Source organism: Sarcophilus harrisii, chromosome 6 (assembly GCF_902635505.1).
Source record: "Sarcophilus harrisii chromosome 6, mSarHar1.11, whole genome shotgun sequence".
NCBI classification, from domain to species: domain Eukaryota; kingdom Metazoa; phylum Chordata; class Mammalia; order Dasyuromorphia; family Dasyuridae; genus Sarcophilus; species Sarcophilus harrisii.
Genome location: NC_045431.1, coordinates 34,812,057 through 34,836,095, shown reverse-complemented (window position 1 = coordinate 34,836,095; position 24,039 = coordinate 34,812,057). Strand labels below are relative to the sequence as shown.

Genomic DNA, 24,039 nt, shown 5'->3' with positions numbered 1-24,039 from the left:
GCTCATCTGTAAACCTAGGATACTAATATTTGTATTACTTACCTCACAGGATTGCTGTGAACAAAGTCCTTTGGAAGATTTTAAAGCAACAAAAAAAGGTGAATAATTACTGGTGTGGGGTACCTGAGGTGATTTCACTGATAGGCAACTAATTCATGGGATGGAAAATCCTTCCACTGATGCAAAGCAGCCATTAATCTATAACTTAAGGTCTTAGAGGATTTCATGGGAAAACAGAGGTAAAGTGATTTCTTTGCTTGAGATCACATAGCCAGTAGGTGTCAGTTATTACTTAGTTTTCTAAAAGAGCTCACTACAGAGTTCCTTTAGTCCAGCGCTTGGAGCACCTTTCAGATATGATGCCATTTGCATACAATTTTTCAGGAACATATTCTTTAGCACCATATTATAGATTTAGAATTGGAAAGGTGTACAACCCTCTCACTTTCCAGATGAAGAACCTGAATGTTAGAAAGATAAGGCAACTTGTTCAGGGTGTACTAAGTTAGAGAGAATATTTCAGCCAAGGTCTTCTGGCTATAGTACTGTGGAATCTATACTAGAGAATTCTATACTATAGAATCAGGAAGACGTAGATTAAAAAAATCAGATACTAGCTCTGTGTCTGTTCATCTGAGCAAGTCATTTAATTTCTTAGTATCTCAGTTTTCTCATAAGTAAAATGGCTGTAGAGGGATTGGATTCTATGATTTCTAAGATTCCTCTCAAATCTAAATCTATGAACCTAAGAAATCAGACTTTTTTTTTCTTCTTTTTGTCCCCATGTCTTATATTGTTATCTTCCCCACTGGGTGAACTGAGGTTTGCCTGTATTGACATTCAATTCCCAAAAATTCTTAAACATGTTGAACTTATTTCTCCAGCTGTCAAGAAGTAATAATAAGCCTGCCATTCTATACATTCCAAGAACTGATTAATTTATCCTGAGATTGAAAGATGCCAGGTGCTGTGAATTAACAAAAAGTTACCCATTAGGAATACATCACTTCACCTGCTCTGCATATCCTCGAACCACCTCCCTCTGTTTTAAATTGCTTTCTCCATCAAGACCAGAAGTCTCAATGTGACAGATTCCATCTGGATCAGTGGAAAACAGCAAGACAATATCTGCAGGAATGATCTCGTTACAGGAAAGGCGAACAAAATCTCCAACGGTGACATCTTTCCAGCATCGTTCTACGTACTTCCTATCTTTCCTAAAGTTTAAACATATTTAAAGAGAAAACAAATCAAACTTTAAAGTCAACAAAACATGTATTTTAATTAAAATTCCTATTTTCAAAGTGCTAAGAGAAAGTATATTAATCATAAAAAAGAAGACAGGATTATTATGCTCTTTTTAAAGCATCTAGATCACATCCACTAAATCACTTTTCCTCCCCAGGATTTTAAATTTAACACCATAACGAGACATCAGGGAAATCATTTAAAATCATAATTTAATAAAGTTTTTATTTTAAACTACCAACTAGCTCTTGTTAGAGCATACCAGTGTATATTAAATGTATATATGATAGAGGTAAAGAAATTCTGAAGAGAAAATTGAGCTGGGCATGGGATATACTAATTAGTCTTTTGTCATCCCTATACAGGTCAAAAGTCCCTTAACACAATTTAGTTTAACAAAGAATTCTTCTAGGTTTGTGTCATAAGGTTTATCCCTCTGTCAAAAATACATACTCTACTCTCCATTAACGATTGACTGAATTCTTGTCAAAGGAAAGAGATGGAGTTGACTCCCTGAACTAGCTGGTATGATGCAATAGAGTGGGGCTCAGAATTAGAAAGATGTGAATTCAAGTACCGATGTAAGGCTGTATGACCTTAAGCAAAGCACTCAACCTGCCAGGACACCCCTTTCCTCCTCCCTTCTAAGATGTAGGACAAGTGCTTATTTTCTTTGGGAGAGGTAGTTTCCTTGGTGGGTGTTCCCAATGAAGTCTCAGGGATGGTCCAAAACAATAATACAGAAATCTAGCCAAAAACTACGTTCAAGTGGCATTTTCCTTAAAGTGGGACGAAGAAGTTCATGTGAAAGAACAAATCTTATTACTCCTTCACAAACAATACAGCTTTCTAAAAATGACTGTAGGCTTTTTCTAACCCTATTTTTAAAAATGCTTGGTTCCAATGACATTTATTTTAAATGCAAAAAAATTCATGTTATTAAATCTATGGAATTAAATATTCCAAGTTTCACATCAAATTAACTTCAACATTAAAGTTGTCCCTAGACAGGCTTAGGAAAACACCATATGCAGAATACTGACAACCAAAATGGCATATGAGTCAACTTAGTATGCTCTTTCATTCACAAAAAAACTCATATTATTCTTCTAGAGATGCATAGATTAAAGCAGCAGAAGAATTTGCTTTAAATTTAAGAAACAACTCCAAAATTTTAGAGTCGAACTTAATGATAAACTGAACCACATTAAAAACTGGTTTCACATAGTCAAACATATTTTGCTATATTTTTAATCTACCACCCCAAAACTAAAAGAATGGGAGGAAACAAAAGAAATATGAAGGAAGAAAATGGTATTTATTAAGTGCTTATTATGTGTAAAGGGCTTATGATGAGAACTGCTATCCACATTCAGAGAAATGATGGCGTCTGAATGGAGATCAAGCATACTTTCAACTTTATTTTATTGTATTTGTCTGTGTTTGCTTTCACAACATGACTAATATGGAAATGCTTTGCACTACTGAATAAATTTTATTAGGAAAAAAAAAGAAAAAGGACCTTGAGATTATCTAGATTATTTCTACTCCCTTTCTTTAAGATGACACCAGAAATAAGATAAGCATCTTTAATAGTTTCCCATTTTTCCTTGGTTCAAGTCAAGCTTACTATGTCAGTAATTTTTTCAGTTTCCCTAAGCCAAAATAAATATTTAAGAGGACCAAACAACATAATAAATATTTATATAAAATTTTAATATCCATTTAAAAAGATGATGCATATCAATAGAAGAAAATATTTTAATTTCATTCTTAAATAATAATTACTAATGAGACAATAATGATGGCTAACATTTATATAATGATTTAAGATTTGCAAAGCACTTTAAAAATATTACATCATTTTATACTCATAACTACCACGGAAAATGGGTGCTATTATTCAGTTAGTCAAAAAACATTAATAAGTACCTATTATGGGCCAGTCTGCTGAAAAGAAAGATGGAAGGAAGGGAAGGAGGGAAGGAAGGAAGGAAGGAGGGAAGGAGGGAAGGAAGGGAAGGAGGGAAGGAGGGAAGGAAGGGAAGGAAGGAAGGAAGGGAAGGAAGGGAAGGAAGGAAGGAAGGAAGGAAGACAGAGATAAGAGAGAGACAGAGGGAGGGAAAGGTAGAGAGGGAGTATAAGCAATAAAGATACTTATATTGGCTTTGGAACATAGTTTCAAACAATTCTGAAAATGAATATTGGTATGCAAAATCTACTAAAAATCACAAACTTTTTGTTCATGGTAAAACTTGGAAGTTAATTTTGTGGTTCATCTTTAAAATAGCTACAGTTTGGGCTTTGAATGTAAAATGTATATATTTTATATATATATTACAATCTATTGTTGTAACGATGCAGTCATATTGTTTTTTAAAACATTTTGTCAGTAATTGTACCTATTAATTTTAATAGTAGCTTTTGTAATAGTCATTTGAGCACAATCAAAATACCCAATAAAACCTTTTTTATTGTACACATATGACTAACATCATATAATGCAAATTCGAAGAAAATGATCTTGACCTAAAGAAAAACAAAACAAAACAAAACAAAAAAACATGATATAATAGGAAAACAAACCTTCCTGCCTAATAAACACATTATACATAATTGCTATACCTTGGATAATACCATCAAAAAGTTATTACTATCCTCATTCTAATGTCTCTTTATGTTTATTTAGACACACACACACACACAGTTTTAAGGGTAATGATGACAATACAAAATTCAAAAGAGCAATGAATGGAATAAAGACTTGGCATAATAATCCAATTACTTGAGAGACAAAAGATGATTTTTATTGCTCTTATTAAATTTCTACCACATTGTGTAATGATTTCATAATTTTACCTCTCTGACATCAAAATTACAGTCTTATTATTTTAGTCTTTGAACACACACACACACACACACTCTTTTATGGAATTAAATTTTTATTTATAGGACATTGCAAGACAGGAAATTTCACAGAGAAATAAGAACCCTATTGAGGACAGAGGTTTCATACAGTATGTGCACAGTTCAAACTGTTCAAGTATGCTACATTATTAATGCTACATTAAAAATTACATTAATATCTTAGTGGACAGTAAGAAAATTATACCAACAAGAAAGCATACAAAACTTGAAGGCTGGACTATAAAATTTAAAAATTAAAGGTTCCAATTGTACCACCTTGAATCTGGAAGTAGATTCTGGTACAGCATTTTGATTTTCCTCTGCAAAAAAAAATATTTTTCAATTAAGCTGGAGGAAGTCTCATATACCATTTCATTTTCATGGGACTGAAATGTTTCAATTCTGTCTGGCCCTCCACAATCTTCAATTAGAATACCAATTTTTCAGTTTCACTTAGTTTTTCAGCAGCCAGAAAAAATATTTGAAGACAATTTTGCTGTCCCAAAATTCCAAGATAGATAATCCGTTCAACTGTTTCACCCTGAGTACAGTTTTTGACAGCCAATACAACTTCTTTCTGTGACAAAGTCTCCAAGAATTCCAACCAAGTATGGAACTAGCCCATGATTCACAACTTTCTTGTGTTTGGTCCTGATGGCCAGCCGTGATGTTTGACATGGCAGCCTCCTTCTGGATGGTGGTTTTGGTGTGAGTAAACTAAGGAAGACTGCTCCTGAATCTATTATAATGTAAGTTTGTTCATCTGTTCCAGTGACAATGTTTCCTATAGCCCATAAGGAAGCAGTCATTATTTGGCAATCCTCCAGATCCTAGAAGTCTGACTAGTAGTGGGACAACTCCAGTTTTCACAACTACTTTAATCCTGTCATTTAAGCTGTCTGTGAGATAAGAGATGGCCCGACAGATATCTGCCAGAACTTCTGGATCATCATGATGCAAAAGCCAAACTAAGGTTGGAAGAATTTGCTCAATAACTTTTATTGGGGGAACAGGATTCTTGCTGTGACAAAGATTTGAAAGTGTTCAAGTAATATTTCTTAAGTAACCACAGGCTGATGATGATATATCAGGAATTGCAAAAAAGAGGGTCTGTTGCACCATACTTGATAACCCCGTTTCTGTAGGCTGAACCATCATCTGCAATGTTTCCCAGAGCCCATACAGCCTGTTCACTGATGTGAGCCCGGGGACAGGCCAACAGAGCAACGACTGCAGTATAGCCCCTCCATCTACCACAGCCTGGGTTTGGGCTGATGTTCCAGAAGCAATGTAAATAAGTGCCCACGCAGATTCAAACTGACTAGGATTATAGTCTGTCCTGCCCAAGAAGCTTACAAGTTTTGGAATCATACCACCCTCAATTATTTGGTCTATGGGAGGCTTTTTTTCCCTAGAAAGGGGTTTCCTAGCAGTTTGGGCAGCCGAATGTTGAACTTCCAGATTATTACAATTTATGCCTTTGACAATTTCTTCAACAGATCAAAGTGCAGAATCCTGGTTATTTCGGTTTTCTTGCAGAGGAAAAGTGAGCATCATCAGAAAAAAATGCCAACATTTCTTTTCAGCCTTTAGTCATTTCCCCCCCCTGCTTTCCTCAGTTCTACATTCACTTCAGTATGGTTCCAAGCCGTCTTTCCCTTTGTTCTTATATTAAGAGAGACAGCTGGCGAATTAGCATTTTCATTGGTGGATTCAGTGGTAGGAGGTCTCCAGCCCCTTCGGGGAAGCTTGAGGAGATTACAGATGCAACTGTCCAACTGTAGTTAGACTACTAGCAGCCGCTGCAGCTCAGCCTGGAAAGGGAAAGTCATGTCTTCTTTTTTTAATGTAAAAATGTGAAAGAATACAACAGGTGTTACAATTAAGCCTTTAGTTTTCTATTTTTGTTTGGAAATTGGGGATTTGTACCTTCTTGAATCCATTTCCTTTCCTCTCACTCACTCCTCAGCCCTCCACAGCCTAGCTTCTAGGGTCACTCAGTTGAAACTGTCCTCTTTGAAATTAGCAACAATTACTCAATAAGTCAAATGTGGTGGTCTTCTCTCAATCCCTCTGGACTTTCTCATTTGCTTGACACTATTGACCACGTGTTCTCTTGAATGGTCTTTCCCTCTTTAGGTTTTCATAATACTGCTGTCTCCCGACTATTCTCCTACTTGTCCAACTGCTTTCTCAATCTCTTTTGGTGGCTCATCATATATATGTTGGGTTCTAAACTCTTGTCTTCTCCTTCTATGTTCTTAGAAGCTCAGACATGTCAGGACTTGGCAGGAGTTTAGAGTTCACATAGGTTAATCATTGTTTCTATACTTGTGACTCATAGATTTGTATACTCAACTCTTGTCTCTTTCTTGAGTGCTAGTCTTGCATCAACAATTACCTGGACATTTCAAATTGGATGTCTTAAATATCTCATACTCATCATGTCCAAAATGGACTGTATTTTCTTTTTCCACAAGCACTCCTCTTTATTGGTCTTTCCTATATCTTACTAGGGTACCATCATCCTTCTAGTCTCTCAGATTCATAATCTCAACAATCTCATCAATTTCTCACTCTCTAACTGCACAAGCCCTATCAGTTGTCAAATCTATAACATCTCTTGCATTCACACCCTCGAATCAAAGAGTGAACCTCAGTTCACATCTTTATCATATCTCTCTCTCCTCCAAGATTATTGTAACATCCTGCTCATTGTTTCCTCTGCCTCAAATCTTTCCTTATCTATATCCATCATGCCCATACCTGCAAAGGTTATTCTTGTTCTTAAGTACAGAAGGCAGTAAAACTCTCCTTTATGTTGGCATTATAGTCCCTGTTCACCTCAACTTTTTTTCTGGTTTTTTTTCTGTTTCAATTCAAAACCCATCAGCTTTTCTCTCCGCCTTTCCCCTTTTCCCCCCCCCCCCCATAGATATATATATATATATATATATATATATATATAGATACACACACACACACACACACACACACACACACATGCACACACACACACACACACACTTCTCCCCACCATACTACAAATTGTTTCTTTTTTCTCCTTAAATCTTTGTATTCCAGCAGAGTGCCTACAACACAGAAGACACTAAATAAATGACTGATTCATTGATTGATTTATACAATCTTTAAATTTTATTTCACAAATTATCCTTGCATATGCTTTAAAAATAAAAAAGCTTCAATAAAAAAAATAAATAAATTTCACAGATCACCAAAGATTTATCATCTGGTCAAGGTCTGCACCTTGGATTAAATCTCTTCTTGTGATAAAATAATGACAACAAGAAAATCAATAATCCAAGTGTGTTGGGACTCAATATATTTAATATTCAAGATATTTGATGAGACAAAAAAATATCAATGAGTCAATGTGTCTAGTAGCCATGGACTGTGTGGAACTCTGGGAATGCAAACACTAAAGTGAGACCATTCTCCAGGTCCAAGGATTTTATAATCTACTAGATAAACATAACACATAAACAGGGAATAGGTCGAGGCAATTAAAGGGAGTTTTGGGGAATAAATTGTTGTTATTAGTCCTTCGTTCTCTAAAAGAACCATGACATCAGGGAGGTGATGCCATAACATGAAAGTAAATTATTATATCCTTCCTGGTAGCGATAGTAATAATTGATTTCATTGTTCTTCCTAGAGCAAGATTAAAGAAGTGAAGGTTTATCTTGTCATCTGCCATGATGCTGCCCATGTACTATAATTGCCCATTTTCCATTTCTTGGCTAGGGAATATATGTCTAAAAATTTCCAAAAGAATTTAGATGCTAATTATTCTGATTAGAGAGGATTACTGCTACTCATACTAATCAAGTGAGACAACAATAATAGTATTTATATAGCAATTGGTTTGCAAAGCACTTTATAAATACCTGTTTTTTATGTTCACAATCACTCTGGGAGTTAGGTGCTATTAATATCTCTTTTGTAGATGAGGAAACTGAGGCAGACAAAAAGTTAAGTGACTTCACAGAGATTTTAAGTGTCTGAGACAAATCTGTACTCAAGCCTTGGGAATTCGCTTCAAAGTACTTTCTATATTTCATATACATTCATATTATATACATTGTTTCATTCCATCTAATGTATGCTCTTTGAGGGATTATTTCATTTTTGTCTTTGTATCCTTAGCATTTAACATAGTCCCTAAAATAGAACTTGTTATTTTTCTCCCATTCCCTTCGTTATTTGACAATGTTAGCATCAGTTTTCAAATTACTAACACTAAAAAAAATCAGTCACCCACTGATGCATTGTTGGTGGAGTTGTGAATGAATCAACCATTTTGGAGAGCAATCTGGAATTATGCACAAAAAGTTATCAAACTGTGCATACCCTTTGATCCAGCAGTGCTACTACTGGGATTATACCCCAAGGAGATACTAAAGAAGGGAAAGGGACCTGTATGTGCCAAAATGTTTGTGGCAGCCCTCTTTGTAGTGGCTAGAAACTTGAAAATGAATGGATGCCCATCAATTGGAGAATGGCTGAATAAATTGTGATATATAAATATTATGGAATATTATTGTTTTGTAAGAAATGACCAACAGGATGATTTCAGAAAGGCCTGGAGAGACTTACACGAACTGATGCTGAGTGAAGTGAGCAGAACCAGGAGATCATTATATACTTCAACAACAATACTATATGAGGATGTGTTCTGATGGAAGTGGATTTCTTCAACAAAGAGATCTAATTCAGTTCCAATTGATCAATGATGGACAGAAGCAGCTACACCCAGAGAAGGAACACTGGGAAATAAATGTGGACTACTTGCATTTTTTTGTTTTTCTTCCCGGGTTATTTATACCTTCTGAATCCAATTTTTCCTGTGCAACAAGAGAACTGCATGGTTCTGCATACATATATTGTATCTAGGATATACTATAACATATTTAACATGTATAAGACTGCCTGCCATCTGGGGTGGGGGGTGGAGGGAGAGAAGGGAAAAGTCAGAACAGAAATGAGTTCAAGGGATAATGTAAAAAATTATCCATGCATATGTTCTGTCAATAAAAAGTTATAATAAAAAAATCAGTTACCAAGTTGTATTTCTTGTATCCACTCTTACTTACATCTAATCTACTTGTATCCATTCTTGTTTGTATCTTATTTCCTCTCAGCCAACCTATATGACTCTACTAAAGTCATCTCCCTAATGATTTGCATCATTTCACTTCTTAAAAACCTGCAAGACCAAACTCCTTACCTTAAAATTTTTGACTTTCTAAAATTTGACCTTAGCCATGGCTATACTTTTACTTCTGCTCTACCCACTATTTCTACCACAGTTTGTTGTCCAACTTCCATGAAGTCCTAAAAGTTTTCTGTCATCAATTTGATTTGAAAGCAATCACCAAATGTTATAATTTTTTATTTTTAAACAATTATACGACATATTCTAACATTGTTTGGGGAGCTCACTCTTTACATAGCTTCCACTCTTCTTTCAGAGACATAATTAGAAAAAAAAATCAAATTTTGATATTGAATTCAAGGAACATAACTTAATTTTTTGAAAGGCAGTTTGCTACTTAAAATATATGAAATGTAACAATGAGGAACTAAAAGAGGAACACTTGATTCTTTGTTTTGATTCTCAAGCAAAAGATTCAAAGACTTAAAATGTAAAGAAAAAAAAAAGAAAATTTCTTCATATACTTTTCCTTTCCATTCTTTAAGTAAATAACTCATGTATGAAATTTTGGCTTCTTGAGAACTGGGATCATCATTATTATTATTATTGAAGGAATTGGGGTCAAGTAATTGATCCAGGGTCACACAGCTAGTAAGTTTTTAGTTAAATTCAAGTCTTCCTTACTCAAGGGAAATGCTCTATCCACTGAACCATCTAGCTGCCCCAGAGCTGGGAATCATTCTTAAGCATCTTTGCATTCTCTACAGCACCTAGCACAGTAGCTTATACATAGGAAGAACAGCAATGTTTCCTGAAAAACTTGGGCAAAATAGTACTTTATAAAGGAATTTTAATATTTTATGCATGAAGATTTCTTGCAATGTAAGAGTGCTACATAAATATTTTTTAAAAACATGCATTTTACTTACCTACTATATACCTTTGTTATTAAGTTGTTGATCTGTTTATCTATTTTATATTTTCGATAATCTTCCAAGCCATCTTTAATTGCTATGATTGTAAGAACGACTACAAGAGGCAGCATAGTAATTTCTTTTTGGAAAGCTTCTACCAGAGGAACCCAGTTGAGGACGACTAAAAAGAGGAAATACAAGTTGGCAGCTCTGGAAGAAAAAAAAAACACATACACATATACAAAGAGATATTGGTAACAAGATGCATCAACTGCAGTTTCAAAGTCTTTATTTTTAATCACATATCTATAAAACATTTTTCTATGAGTCTTTAAATTTGGACTTTATCTGGAATTTGGAATTTACCTGGTACTACAAAAGTAACATGCAGGAGAAAAAAAAATCTTAGAGTATATTTATAAAGTTGGTCAAAATTGACCAAGGATTAAATGGTACAATTTAGATTACATATGCACTCGTTTTTATATAAATTTGGTAAAGAATGGTCTGCGAGGTGTTCCTCTTCTTTCTAAATTAAAGTCTAGGCCTTGACTAATTAGATATATAAGTTCTCTATGGTAATTCTTGGAACCAATCAACCCACTTAAATAGAAAAAACAAAACAAAACAAAAACAAAAAAGAAGAGAGAGCCTCTAAATTCAGACAAATAACTTAATAAAGACAATTATGATTTAAGGGCCTTATGAGTGACAAAAGTATGGGGCATTTATTAAAAGGCTAAGGAGGAACATACAGAGAAAAAACTATTCACAAGATCTGGAAGATAGTTGAGAGATAGCAAGGTTGGTTACAAGGTAGTCTTCATTGTTTTTAATTCTGTAATCCTATTCAACAACCACAATAAAATGTTGTAAATTCCCTAATTCCATTTAAAGTATTACTCATAATATTCTTCTATATTCATAAATTTACCACAATGAAATCTTTTGCCCCCAAAACTAATAATTAAAATGTACCACAAAAATTTCACTTGGACTTAACTGGTTCTGTGAATCTCCCTCTCTCTGTCTCTCTTCTTTCTCCAATCTCTTCATCTTTTACTACTGTCTGTGAAACATGCTCAAGTCTCTATAATTATAATTATAAAACACAAAAGGCTATTCTACATATAATTATAAAAACTAAATATAAGAATTTAAAACTAACTACAAAATAATTACAACATTTTATGTGAGAATTGTGTAAGAATTAAAAGAATCCAGAAAAACCTAATATGCTTGTTATTTGCATATAGTAACATAATTAAACAAATATTTATTACTTAAGGCACCATTAAAGACTTTTCATCATGAAACACAAGGGGCTTTTGAACCACGAAATGACAGCCCACTATATCAGGTTACTGAGGGTTGCAATCAATACTGATAAATAAGACTGATCATTGAGATAGCTCTCTTCTTTGTTTTGGTCATAGCGGGTGGAGCTACTAGCTTTTTTTTTCTAATCTTATTCTATATTCTCCCACTTTCAGACATTCACATGAATCATCTTCTGCTGCAGAATACACTTCTTAATCCTTTACTCTGCTATTTCCTCCCCCACCAAACCATCACCACATCTATCTAAAGTTATCTCTTCTTTGTGAAAAATTTTTTTCAGAACGCTTTGTTTCCGATCTTGATTTCCCTATTCCATTCTACCTCATATCATATTTGGGAGGCACCAAACTAGAATGGACAGTAATGGATTTGGATTTAGGAAGTATTTGATTAAAACTCCACCTACCTGGTCACTTGCCAGGAGAAAATTACTGAAACCTTTCTGAGCCTCAGTTTCTCCAAATGTAAAATGGGTAGAATAATATTTGTCGTACCTAATGAATAAGATTGTTTTGAGGTCCAAGGAAAATATTGGATGTGAGGCAAAAGTGTAAAATTTAAAGCACTATATGAATGCCAGTTATTATGTGTTGTATTAGACTATAAATGCCTTCAGGTCAGGAATTATTTCCATCTTCATATCTCTAAGTATCTGAGGACAGGGTAGGTGCTTAAATATTTGTTGAACTAAATTCTGTAGAAACATCAATACCACCTTGTTTATGATTTTGTAATAGCTTGAATGAAGGACTTTCCATACTAGAGACAGAAGGTATTAGGGGGCATAAGGAATCCAGTTACCTTTGTTTAACCTAACAGTCCTTTTAATACCAAACAATAGAAAATTTAGAAGCTGACACTATTTTGGGGGGAAATTAAGACCAAATGAAGCCCAATAAAAATAAAGCCCTATACTATCAAATAAAGCTCTGTTCTATATCTATTAATTTCTAATAATATTAAGGATGTTGAAGGAAGGCTTAACTAGGAAAAAATGTTTTTCTTCTCTCCAAAAGATTTTTACAAAGTGTTCCAATTAAACTTAAATTCTAAACTTAAAACAAAGGGCAAATTAACTTGGGTGCAATTCCAGAACAGCTACAACTCCCAAGTTAATTCCCATACTAAAAAGTATTTCCTATAGGGCTGTAATTTCTCTCTCTCATTCAGAAGCACAGCAGTACCAGCATAAACATCATCATAATCATCGTTATTGCTATTATTAATCATAGGAACAAAATTGCTGTACTTCAAGGCTGTGGGGTTTGAGAGAAAATGAAAAGATTAAAAAATAACCATAAATGATGACATGGATATCAGAAACTTATTGAAATTAAGAAGAAAAATACATTATCTTTAAAAATTTATATTGAATAGCTATTTAGATGAAAGTTGCTGTTTGGTATACATGAGAACATAAAGATGGGACCTTAGACTATGAGTATTTAGATTGTTTTTCTTCAATACTTGTTGGAATATATAATAAAAGCCTATCTTGAAATAGTACCTCCAAATTATATAGTTAGAACTCATCAATATATGTTGGATGAATGAGTGGGGAAATTGTCATTTAAAGTATCCATATAATGTCTTTACCTACTAAAGTTGTCCTATATTTAGATCACCACCTTCCCTGTATCCAAAGGCAGAGAAATTGAAACTTAAATATTTGCTTTAAGAATTTAAAAAAATATATATATATATACATATATATGCATATACATATATATGTATGTAGGTATGTATGTATATATATATGTATATATATGTATGTAGGTATGTATGCATATATATATATGTATATACATATATATATATCTATATATCCTTTGTCTACTTTGTTAGGCAGTTGGATGGTGCAATGGATAGGGTACTGGACCTAGAGTTGGGAAACTAAGCTTCCCAAGTTTAAATCTAATGTGACCTGAGTCAAATGGCTTAAACTTGTTGGAAATGGCAAACTACTCTGGTATCTTTGCCAAGAAAACACCAAATAGGGTTATAAAGAGTTGGGCACAATTGAAAAGCAATAACAATTATTTGGTTGGGTAGGTTTAATACGTATGTGTGTATGTGGAAAGATAATAATATTTAGCACCCTTATTATTTGACTGGATCTGTGATTTTATTAGTGAAGAGAGCTCTGGTGAGGAAGCTCCTTTTACTAATAAAGATCATCCTGAGAAGTTAAGTGACTTGCCAATTTATGTCAGAAGTAGGATTTGAATTTAAGTCTTCTCAACTACGATGCTGCTTTTCACAATAAAAATAGTAGTTATTGTTATTATTATTATTAAAATATTTCAAAAATAATTTTTATAAGTCACATTCAATGGGTAGTAAGAGTATTGTGTTTCAAGTGCAGGCTAGCTTCATTCCTAGAAAAGTAGGTAAAAGGGATCAAATAATACTTTTCTCTCTAGCTCATTAGAGAAAATGAATAAAAAAACAAGACACAGAGGAGAAGAGATAAAAGAAAGATAAATTAATACTTAGCTCTTTAAAAAATATACTTAAGCATATGGAGATTAATTGTTGAACTAGTAACGATTACATGATCTGCAATCTTCCCTGGCCAATTAATAAGACAAGCCTGGAATCCTCCCAAGACTTGTCCAAGTGGATGATTACTACTTATTTCTGGTGATTCAGATGGATATAGTACTATGAAGAACCCAGAAAATATTCCTAAGGTTCCAGAAATCTTGAGTAAGAAATTTAGGCCCTTAAAAGCATGAGTGATACTTTCCTCACTGATGCCAATGGGAAGAAAGGGTTTTGAAAGATGGCAGATTTAGAAAGTAAAATATTGCTTGTGAGAAAATGTGTAAGAAAACAGGTTAAAGTTTTGCATCATGGCTTAAAATATAGAAACGACAGTTTCTTGTTTACTAATGAAGGGCACCTACCTAGGGCTGGTGTTTATCTGACTGAGACTTACAAATCTAATTGAAAAAGGACTTTAAATAAATAAGAATGAAGGAAGGTGAAAACTACTTATATCTTTCTACGAAACCTGATCGTACAGAGCACAACTTCTTAAAATTGAAGTTTGCAGCTTCATATAGGATGTTCATACCTTGAATGAAGGGTGTGTGAAAATTATTTATTATTAGTAATTCTTTGGTTTGTATAGCTATTTATATATACCTGAATATCTGGGGTCATGTAAAAATTTCTTGGGTGAAAAGGGGTCATGAGTGGAAAAACTTTAAGAAACCCTGGTATAAAGGATAGCAATACTGAACAATGTGCGAAGAAGAAATAGACAAAAATGCACAAGAAATCTCTTTCTTAATTTGAAATTTGATGTTGGCGTAGTAACTTTCCCTGGATGTTCTTAGCAATTCCATCCCAGCAACCAGCACTTCCTTGATAGTTAGATATCAGATAAAATTCCCCTCTTTGGTTCTATAAGTTTCCCAAAAGATAACGTTATCATCAAGCCAGAACAAAACATTATTAGTTTCTCTAATTTTAGAAGAAAGAGTTGCCCAGCAGATGTCTATATAACTGAAGTCCACATTACTCCTACTTTGTGGCTTTTTGTATGAAATCAAGAAAGAGAAAACCAATTATCTTCCAGTATATCCTAGATTTTGCTAGAATAGATAGAAGATTCAGAAGAATGATTTTTGCTGTTCCATGACCAATATTGTCAGCACAGGGATAATAGAGAATAGAGAATAGAGTGAAATTCTACCTACACACCAGAAGGCTGTTATTATGATAATTAAATGCATAATATGAGCTTCCCTTAACAAATTTAGTTTATCTGGTCCATTCAAATTTTATTTTAGCATGCTGGAAAAACTGGCGGATGAAGCTACAAAATCATTATTAGTGACTTTTGAAAGATCCTAGAAAATTAAGGGACCATAGAATCAGAGAAGGGCAAATGTGATTCTGGTGTTCCATTGAGGAAGAGAACAGAGTTTAAAACATAGAGGACTTTGATTACTGGCAAATTCTAGTACATGCTATTACATGAATAATTAATAACACCTGTAAAAGGAAGCGAGGATTACAAAACATCAGCATGGCTTCACCAAGAACAGGTTATGCTAGTATGACTTAATTTCCTCTTTTTTTTTTTTTTTAAAGAGCACCTAGCTGAAAAGATCAAAGAACTACTGTAGATATAGTTCATCTAAATGGTAGCAAAGCATTTGATAAAATTTCTCAAATAATTCTTAGGGAAAGAATGGTGAGATGTGGGTTAGATTATTTTATACTTGGGTTAAAAAATAGATTCAAAAGTACAAGATGGGGGAAGGATAGCAAACTAGAAGTTGTTCTTAAAAAATCTGAGCATTCACAAACTAACTCTATGTCAACAGTGTGATCTAGCTTCAAGAAAACTAATGTCTTAGGGCATCTATTATACTTTCCAAAAATCTCTGCCAGACCAATTGGCCAGGTTACTATAGATATCAGATGATAATCTGAATTCAAGAGATGCCCACTATCCAACAAAGATCTCTACAGAACTGATGATGGAGCTGACCTGAGGAGAATCCACCAAACATGGGAATAAAAAAATTCACAAATCTCACAAATTGAAAAGAACAATGGATATTCTGAGATGCTTCAACCAACGAGTAAGATATAATACCTATGAAACTGCTCAAATAAGTTCCTTGGCACAAAATTCAGGAGAGTATACTTGGTTGTCCGTATTCGATTATTCATGTATGTTCCACAGGTTTTCTCATATTCCTCTTTGAAGTACCGTGCGCGTGCAATCACCACTCGATGTTTTCCTGCCATTTTTGGTGTCTGAGAGGGCTTCTTGCCACACAAAAGCAGCGAAGAATAATTGTAAAACCTCTCGCCGTCATTCCTGCCTGCGCCTGAGATCAATCGTGGCCAGTGATATCTGGCCCACTGCAGAGGGTCCGTCATGTCTGAAGTGCCTGCAAGTCCAGCTTGTATCAGCCAATCTAGACAAACAAACAAACAAACAAAAAATTGTCAAAATATGGAGAGTTTGCAAAGGCAGAGTAACAGAAAGCTCTAGACTCTGGCCCTGTCTTTTTCCTGAATTTTTTTTTCAAATAACAATAATGGGCCCAAAGACTCAACAAAAGAGTTGGCTCTCTAAGTAACACAGAGGATTTGTTGGGTCTTTAGAATTCTTTCTCTAGAGAAGAAACTCAACTTGACCTGATCTCATGACCAGAACTGTCAATTTAATGATGCTTCAGCTTTAAAAAACAAACACACATATATAAACATATATACATGTGCATATGTATATATACTCATATATAATGAGATTTTATCTCCCAGATGCTGTGGAATTTGAAGCTTTAAGGTTTGTAAAATGTTTTGTGTATACTGCCTTTTTGATCATTAAAATAACCCTGAAATGGAAATCCTTTTATGATTCCCATTTCACAGATGAGGCAGAGAGTACTCAACTGAATGTTTAAGGGTCACACAGCTAGTAAATGTTCGAGGAAGTATTCCAATTCAAGTCTGACTCTATTGCTTAATCTACTCATGTACCTATCCATTAATGTATCTATCTGCCTCAAGAAAGTGTGAATCATTTCCTCTTGGAGATTTAGAAATCAAATACTGATAATTAACTTCTCAAGCATCTGAAAGCACCTTAATCTGTCTAATCCTATTAAAATTACTTTTGTCTTCAAATCCAGAATATGTTTATAAAAGGTATTTCATTATAATTAGATTATGAGTATTCTTTTCACCTTTGCAAATGTATGACTCATCCAAGATATTTAATTACTTAGACACCTCTTACTTTAGTCAAAGATTTTATTGCCCCCCCAAAAGTGAAACAAAACCTAAAATAGCTTATAGTAAGCAAGATGTCAGAGTTACAATGAAAGGGACACCTAATGCAAATTCAGGGTGGGGAATACAAGAATCATAAAAAGCTGTTACATGACAGCATGATACAGGAGAAAGGAAATTAATTGGCTCTTGAGTCAGAGATCTTGGGTTCACATCTAAGGTTTACTCACTGTATGACATTGAAAAAATCATTAATCTCCATGAGATGCCATTTTCTTATATTTAAAATGAGGGGTTTAGAAATTAGAAGTATTTAGAATTTAAATGTCCCTCCAAAGTCTAGATCTATGGATGCTCCAATGATTTTATATTTCAGGATATTGGACCAAATCAATGTGACAACTATTACCATTTGTGATAGCTATCACCACTTAGAAAGAACCTCTATGTATTTTTGTTTCCCTGGGGCTTATGAAATTAGACATAGTCTATATGATGTTATGTTATAATATAAAGTGTATTCATATACATGTTATATAAGTATATGCATACTATATACTAAACTTTAGTATAGTATAGCATAGTACATACTAATAACTTTTCAAAACAGGAAAAATGTAGAAATATTAAAACTATCATATAATAAATAATTTTAAAATAATTTAAATAACAATTAAAATATAATAATTCAAAATAATGTAATAATTATTTTTAACAAATACTAGTGCAACATTATAGCAAAGGTTATACTTTGCTGGAGATTTTGATAGTCTAGTTTTTAAATATTCCCAGAAACTACTAAAACTTATTTTTTTCAAAAAAATGAGAAAGTAGATTGTTAGATTAGGAACACAGAGGGATAGAGATTATAAATTATATTCATTCTGTGCAGTTTCTAAAATACCATTCATTATAGGCTATAAGATTTAAACTCAATAAACGGCTTTTTATTTGCTTGTTTTATGTGTCTATTATATATAAAAACAATGCATTAGGCACTTGCCAAGAGAGAGAGAGATTTATTAAGATAAGTAAGTAAAGTCTCTTCCTTCAAGAACACAGAGTCTATTAAAAGGATAATACAAATGTTAGACTAAATAAATAAGAACAGATTGAATTTTAAAATTATCAGGCTCTGCTGTAACATGTTTCTGAAATGGCTTTTCACAGATTCCATTGAGGATCTTATTCCTAGACTCACTTAAAAAAATACTAGGAAGCAAATAAGTCTGAGTTTCTCTCTTCTGTTCTACTGTCATTTACACATACCTATCCCCAAGTATACATATAATATTTACCCCATTAAAAATTTAATTTGACTATTTCACTGCCAGAAACAAGCTTTTATAGCTTCCTTATCTGCCCAAGACATCTTTAATTTGCCAATATTTACAGTTTTTTTTCCCCCTAATACTTTTATTGGAGGAGGGGAGGGTGGAAGGTAGACACAGAAACACACCTGGATGTATAATTCAATTCACCACCAACCTTAGGCACTCATTAGTGCTGATATTCTCATACCTTTTTGTTTAGGAACTGAAAATTGCCCATAGTTAAACATTCACTAGCACAGTTAATTAACACCTAGTTCTCCTACTGTTGCTACCTTTTTTCTCCCCAAATCTCTCTCCTGTATTGAAAAATCCCTCTTAGTTAGAAAGAACTGACTCATTTTAGCAATCAAGTGGTATATTTTTGGGAAGGAAAAAAGCAGGTGAAGAGGCTAAAAGTGATTTGGAATTTTTTTCAGTTTTGATGCGTAATGAACACCTGGTATCCTGAAAAGGAAGCAAGCACCTGTCTGGCTTACTGATTATGGGGTTCTTTCTATAAGACATACAGTATACTGCAGTCAGGAAAATCCTCATGGAAAAGAGAAGGGTAAATGACAAAAAGCATGATCAGTCAACGCAGAATTGAGGAGAAACAAAAGAACTCAGAGTAAATTCACTGGATCCAGGAGTAAACACTTTTCCCATTCTTCTAATCTAACTGGTTTGCCCAAGTGAGACCAATGTCCATACATAAATGATTAGAAAAATTACTTTTTGGCACAGTGCTTCCTATTTTAAAACAATTAATAGTGGCAATAGAGTACAGGAAGGTAAGCAGGGGAAATAGTTTTCTTTATTTTCTTCCAGTTGTGAATAGAATGAACTACATATCTATCTTAGATGGATATTGCCGATGAACAATGAACAAAAATCATAATCACACACATGCACACACGCAAACATATACAAACCAATACTAATGTTGTTTCAATGGTGATAGCTGAAAATCATATATCAGTACAATCTCGGGAGAATTAACAGTGTAAGTTACTGGGACATCAACAGAGAGCCAAACAGTAGGTGAAAATAGGCTAATTCACTTTACTAATAAAGAGCTCCACGGAGAAGTTGTCAGACAAGATATTTAAAAGATGTGTAACTAGAAAAAAAAGGAAGTGGTCTGGTTCCATCTCAAGAGAGAATATGTGGAGATTCCACAGAAAGGCACCTGGCATACCATGTGAACCTCTCATGGAGGACTTGGGGGGAATAGACAAAACTTGTGCAGAATGAGTTTCACTCAGTCCCATATTGAGGAGTACTTATATCGTTGGTATTGTGGATTGGCTTAATATTGAAGTATTATGGATAAGAAGTGGAGAAAAAATAAACAAGTAGAGAAAGAAGGGAAGAAATACAGAAATAAATATTCAAAGGGCAGCAAAGCAACACAGTGGATAGAGCGCAGGACCTGGAGGAAGAAAGATTCATTTTCCTGAATTCAAATATGGCCTCACACACTAGCTGTGTGGCCCTTGGCAAACCATTTTATCCTGTTTGCCTCACTTTTCTCATTTGTCAAATGAGCTAGAGAAGGAAATGTCAAACCATGCCAGTATCTTTGCCAAGAAACCCCCAAATTATGAGATTATGAAGAGGAGGACAAGACTGAAATAACTGAACCACAGCAAAAGCTTCAAAGAGATAATAAAAATGAAGTTGTTTTACTATTGTTCTACAATTTTACATTTTTAATTTTTCATCCCATCTCTCCACGTGCAGCAGAGGATATGGTTAGATGGTTCTCAGTACTTGTACCTTTATGTCTTTCTTCCAAGATATGACTTTTTAATATGTGATCTTAGAGTAGCCTTTTCTGCTCACCACAAAACAAATGGCCCTTAACCCAGTTCATCCATGTACCATTTCTGGAATACATACTGTTCTTTACAATCCTTTGCTTTCATAAGAATATGGTACTAATTTATATTATTTATTTCCTAAGAAGGTATCTTGGACATACTATGTTAAAATAAGTGAGGTGAATGTGTTGTGGCTTAGTAATTTTCAGTCACGTCCAATTCTGTGACAGCTTTTGAGGTTTTCTTGGCAAAGATACTGGAATGATTTGCCATTTCTTTTTCCAGCTCAATTTACAGAGGAAGAAATTGAGGCAAACAGAGTGAAGTGACTTCCCCAGGTTCACATAGTTTGACCAGAGCTGGGAACGGCTTCCTATTGCCTACTATTATGTACGATAGTCCATAAACCACAATTTAACAGTGCTACAAAAACAAAAACTTTAAATTAATCTAATAATATGACATATTTTAATTTCAAAATTTCCTAAACTTTCACATAGTCAATGTCATCTAGAGATGGATTATGTACAATCTTTCTTCCATTTCATTTTTCTAATCAGAAAGCATAACTGGGACCAATTAGGACTGGGAAAGATTTATTGGGTGGAACAGGATGGCCATCAGGCTCAGGATTAGAAGTATGGTCTTCACATATAGGATCATTTTTATAACTTTGCCTCAAGTGTATAATTTCCTTGGTTATATTTCTGTTCCTCAAAAACAGATGTAGCACTTGGAAAATCTAGTCTATATAGGTCAGTGAGAGCTGCAGCTTTCGGTTAAAAGATTTGTTCTGCTTGTAGGTGTCACATATGTGATTTCACAGGAAATAATAAAATGTACTACCTGTAGAGCACACACCCACATATAATTATAAATAATCATGATACCAGCAGGATCATAAAACGATTCTTGGTCCAGATAAACACTGGATAATACTAAGTAACAGGCCTCTGGAGAGCATTTGCAAAATATGGATATGTGTATGGATTGAATTAGAAAGCAATTAAGGTCCAATTCTAAATTTTTCTAATTCTGCTCATCACCCCAAAGTGCTACAAATTACATTAAAATAACAGTTATCTGATTCTTAGGAGAATAAGAATTATATTTTGAACTTGGGATGAGATCACAAATTAGAAATGACTATTTCTCTAGGACCAAAGCCAAAGTATTCCGAGATGACAAATCAAATCACAAGTATTTGTAAGCACATATAGAGATAGTAATGAAACAGTCCTTGATCCTCCAGAACTTCTGCTGAGAGACATAATATGTACTTAAATAAGTCCATGTAAAATATAGACAAAACAAAGTCAAGATTATAGGGGGGTGGGTCATGACTAGCTTTAGAATGAGGAAAAGCTTCTTCTGGAAGGTGTTTCTTGAGCTGGGTGTTAAAGGATACAAAAGTGAGGATGGAACGCATTATATTGCCACAGGGTCAATGCACAGGCAAGAAATGGGACATAGATTTATGCTAGAGATGGTCAGCAAAATGATGTGTTTGGCTGAACCAAAGAGTTAGGGAAGGAGAGCAAGATAAGATGAGGTTTGATAGGTAGATTGGAGGTCTGAAAGACTTTAATGCCCTAAAGAAACGTTTTTATTTGCTCTTAGAGATAACTGGGAATCACTGGTGTTTTACTGGAGGGGTATGATCAAGAGCTTTAGGAAAATTACTTTTGGCAAATGAGTGGATATATCTGAAAGTTTCTTGCCTTGAGGGAATAGGACTATTTTCATAGGATGGTCCCAGCTATGGCAATAATCCAGGCAAGAAGTGATGAGGTCTGAGCCAGGGAGGTGGCTGAATGAACAGAGAGAAGGGATCAGATGTGAGGGAGTTTTGAAGTCAGAAAATACCAGCTCTGACAATAAATGGATTATATCTGATCCTTCAGGGGAGTGACAAGTCCAAAGTAACATAGAAGTTGCAAATTTGGATGATTAAATAAGGATAGTGCTTCCTTCTGTGGAAATTAGGTGGCAGAGAGGTTTTTAATAAAAAGGCAGGTTATAGTTTGGACATGTTGCCACCAGAGTTTCTTGAGTAAGGAGGTGAGATATTCAAATTGTTTTAGTAAAAATCATTTTAATGTCTGAAGGGAGAATGGGTTGAGAGATTTCAGGCAACATCCTATTGCAGTAACCAAAGGCATGAAGTGATGAGGATCTGCATTCACAGAAAAGAGGATTCTGTAGAGCTGAAATGGTTCACTAAGGGGTCAAATTGGGAGAAGAGAAATGGTTAGTGAAGAGGAGATGGCTTGGAAGAGAACTATTGGGGTGATGGGATGGAGATCACAGTGTGGATAGAAAGTAGAATTTTATAAGGTAAGGCAGAGGGAGAGGTCAAAAGCCAACAGATTATTACAATGGATGAGAGGATTTCATTCTATTACATAAAATTCTTATTAGACTAGGAGGGCAACAGTAGAGTGTTTCAGTCCTTAGGGTAAGGCTTTGGCTGTCACCTGAGTCACTAGTTCTATTTCTTTTCAGTGAGGGAAGGGAGAGGGCAGAAGAGGGAAGAATGGAGAGAGGACACCAGGAAGAGAAGAAATGGTTTGTTCTTTCTGGAGTAGCAATGAGCATTGGTGACATCTACATCCTTAGCTCCTTCTGAAACAGGATGTCCTTCCCAGGATAACCTCATCCTTTCAGATTGTATCTGGGGGCTACTAACTCCAGCCATGGAAAGAACAGCTCCCTCAGCTCCCCAGATTTCAATCCTCCACAGAAAACAGACTTCTAGCTCACTCAGGCGTGTCTGAAGCTCTGCCTGGTTTCAGCTCTGGGCAACATGATGCCCCCACCCTGGATTTCCTCTGGGGTCCCCCACCCCCTTTCCAGTTTCCTTTGATGAACTGTCTTTTCCCTTTAGGTGTAAGCAATTGGAATGCAAGGATTGTTTTTCTTTTTCTTATTTGTTTCCCCAGCACTTAGCACCTGTCTGGTGCACAAGTCCTTAATCAATGTATACAGAGTTGCATTAAAGTTGTAGAAATGACCTCTGCATTTCCTTATTTCGAATCCAAGCCTCAATGAAGATTGGAGAGGCAAATTCTAAACAGATATGTGAAGAGGTATATATAACTAAACACAGAGTTGTCTCTTCTCCTGTCTCGCTCTCTTCCCCTCCTCTTCCTCCTCCCTCTTCTCTCTTGACTCTCTCCCTTGTCTGTCTCTCCCTCTTCTTTCTTCTCCCTTCTTCACTCCCCTCTCTCCTTCCTTCCCTCCCCTTCCTTTTCCCTCTCCCTCCTTCCCCTTCCTCTCCCTATCCGTCCTTTCCCCTCCTTCCCTCTCTCTCTCCATCTCTCCCTATCTTTCTCTCCCCCTTCTCTCTCCCTTTGCCCCCAAATATACTAATACCCATAACTTCTTGTGGTCTTCACTGAGGTTTGGGTTTAAACTAGTGAACTGCACATATAACTACCGCCAATTCAATTCAACAAATATTCATTAAGCACCACCCCCTTCTTTCTTTCCCCTTTCCCTCTGTCTCCATTTCTTTTTTGTGTCTCTCCATTCATGTTTGATCAGATGCCTGG

The 24,039-nt window shown here is 34.8% G+C and overlaps 1 protein-coding gene and 1 pseudogene across 1 annotated transcript in view; both read right to left on the bottom strand.

Annotated features, from left to right (window-relative positions):
• ATP10D (ATPase phospholipid transporting 10D (putative)) overlaps positions 1-24,039 on the bottom strand; it is a 97,583-nt gene that overhangs the window by 45,423 nt on the left and 28,121 nt on the right. The window contains exons 2-4 of the mRNA XM_031943355.1: positions 16,202-16,529; positions 10,261-10,455; positions 1,013-1,217 (exon numbers count right to left, since the gene is read on the bottom strand). Of these exons, the coding sequence (XP_031799215.1) occupies positions 1,013-1,217; positions 10,261-10,455; positions 16,202-16,491 (690 nt within the window). The 5' untranslated portion in view covers positions 16,492-16,529. The remainder of the gene's footprint in view (positions 1-1,012; positions 1,218-10,260; positions 10,456-16,201; positions 16,530-24,039) is intronic.
• On the bottom strand, positions 3,354-7,048 carry LOC116420032 (annotated as a pseudogene).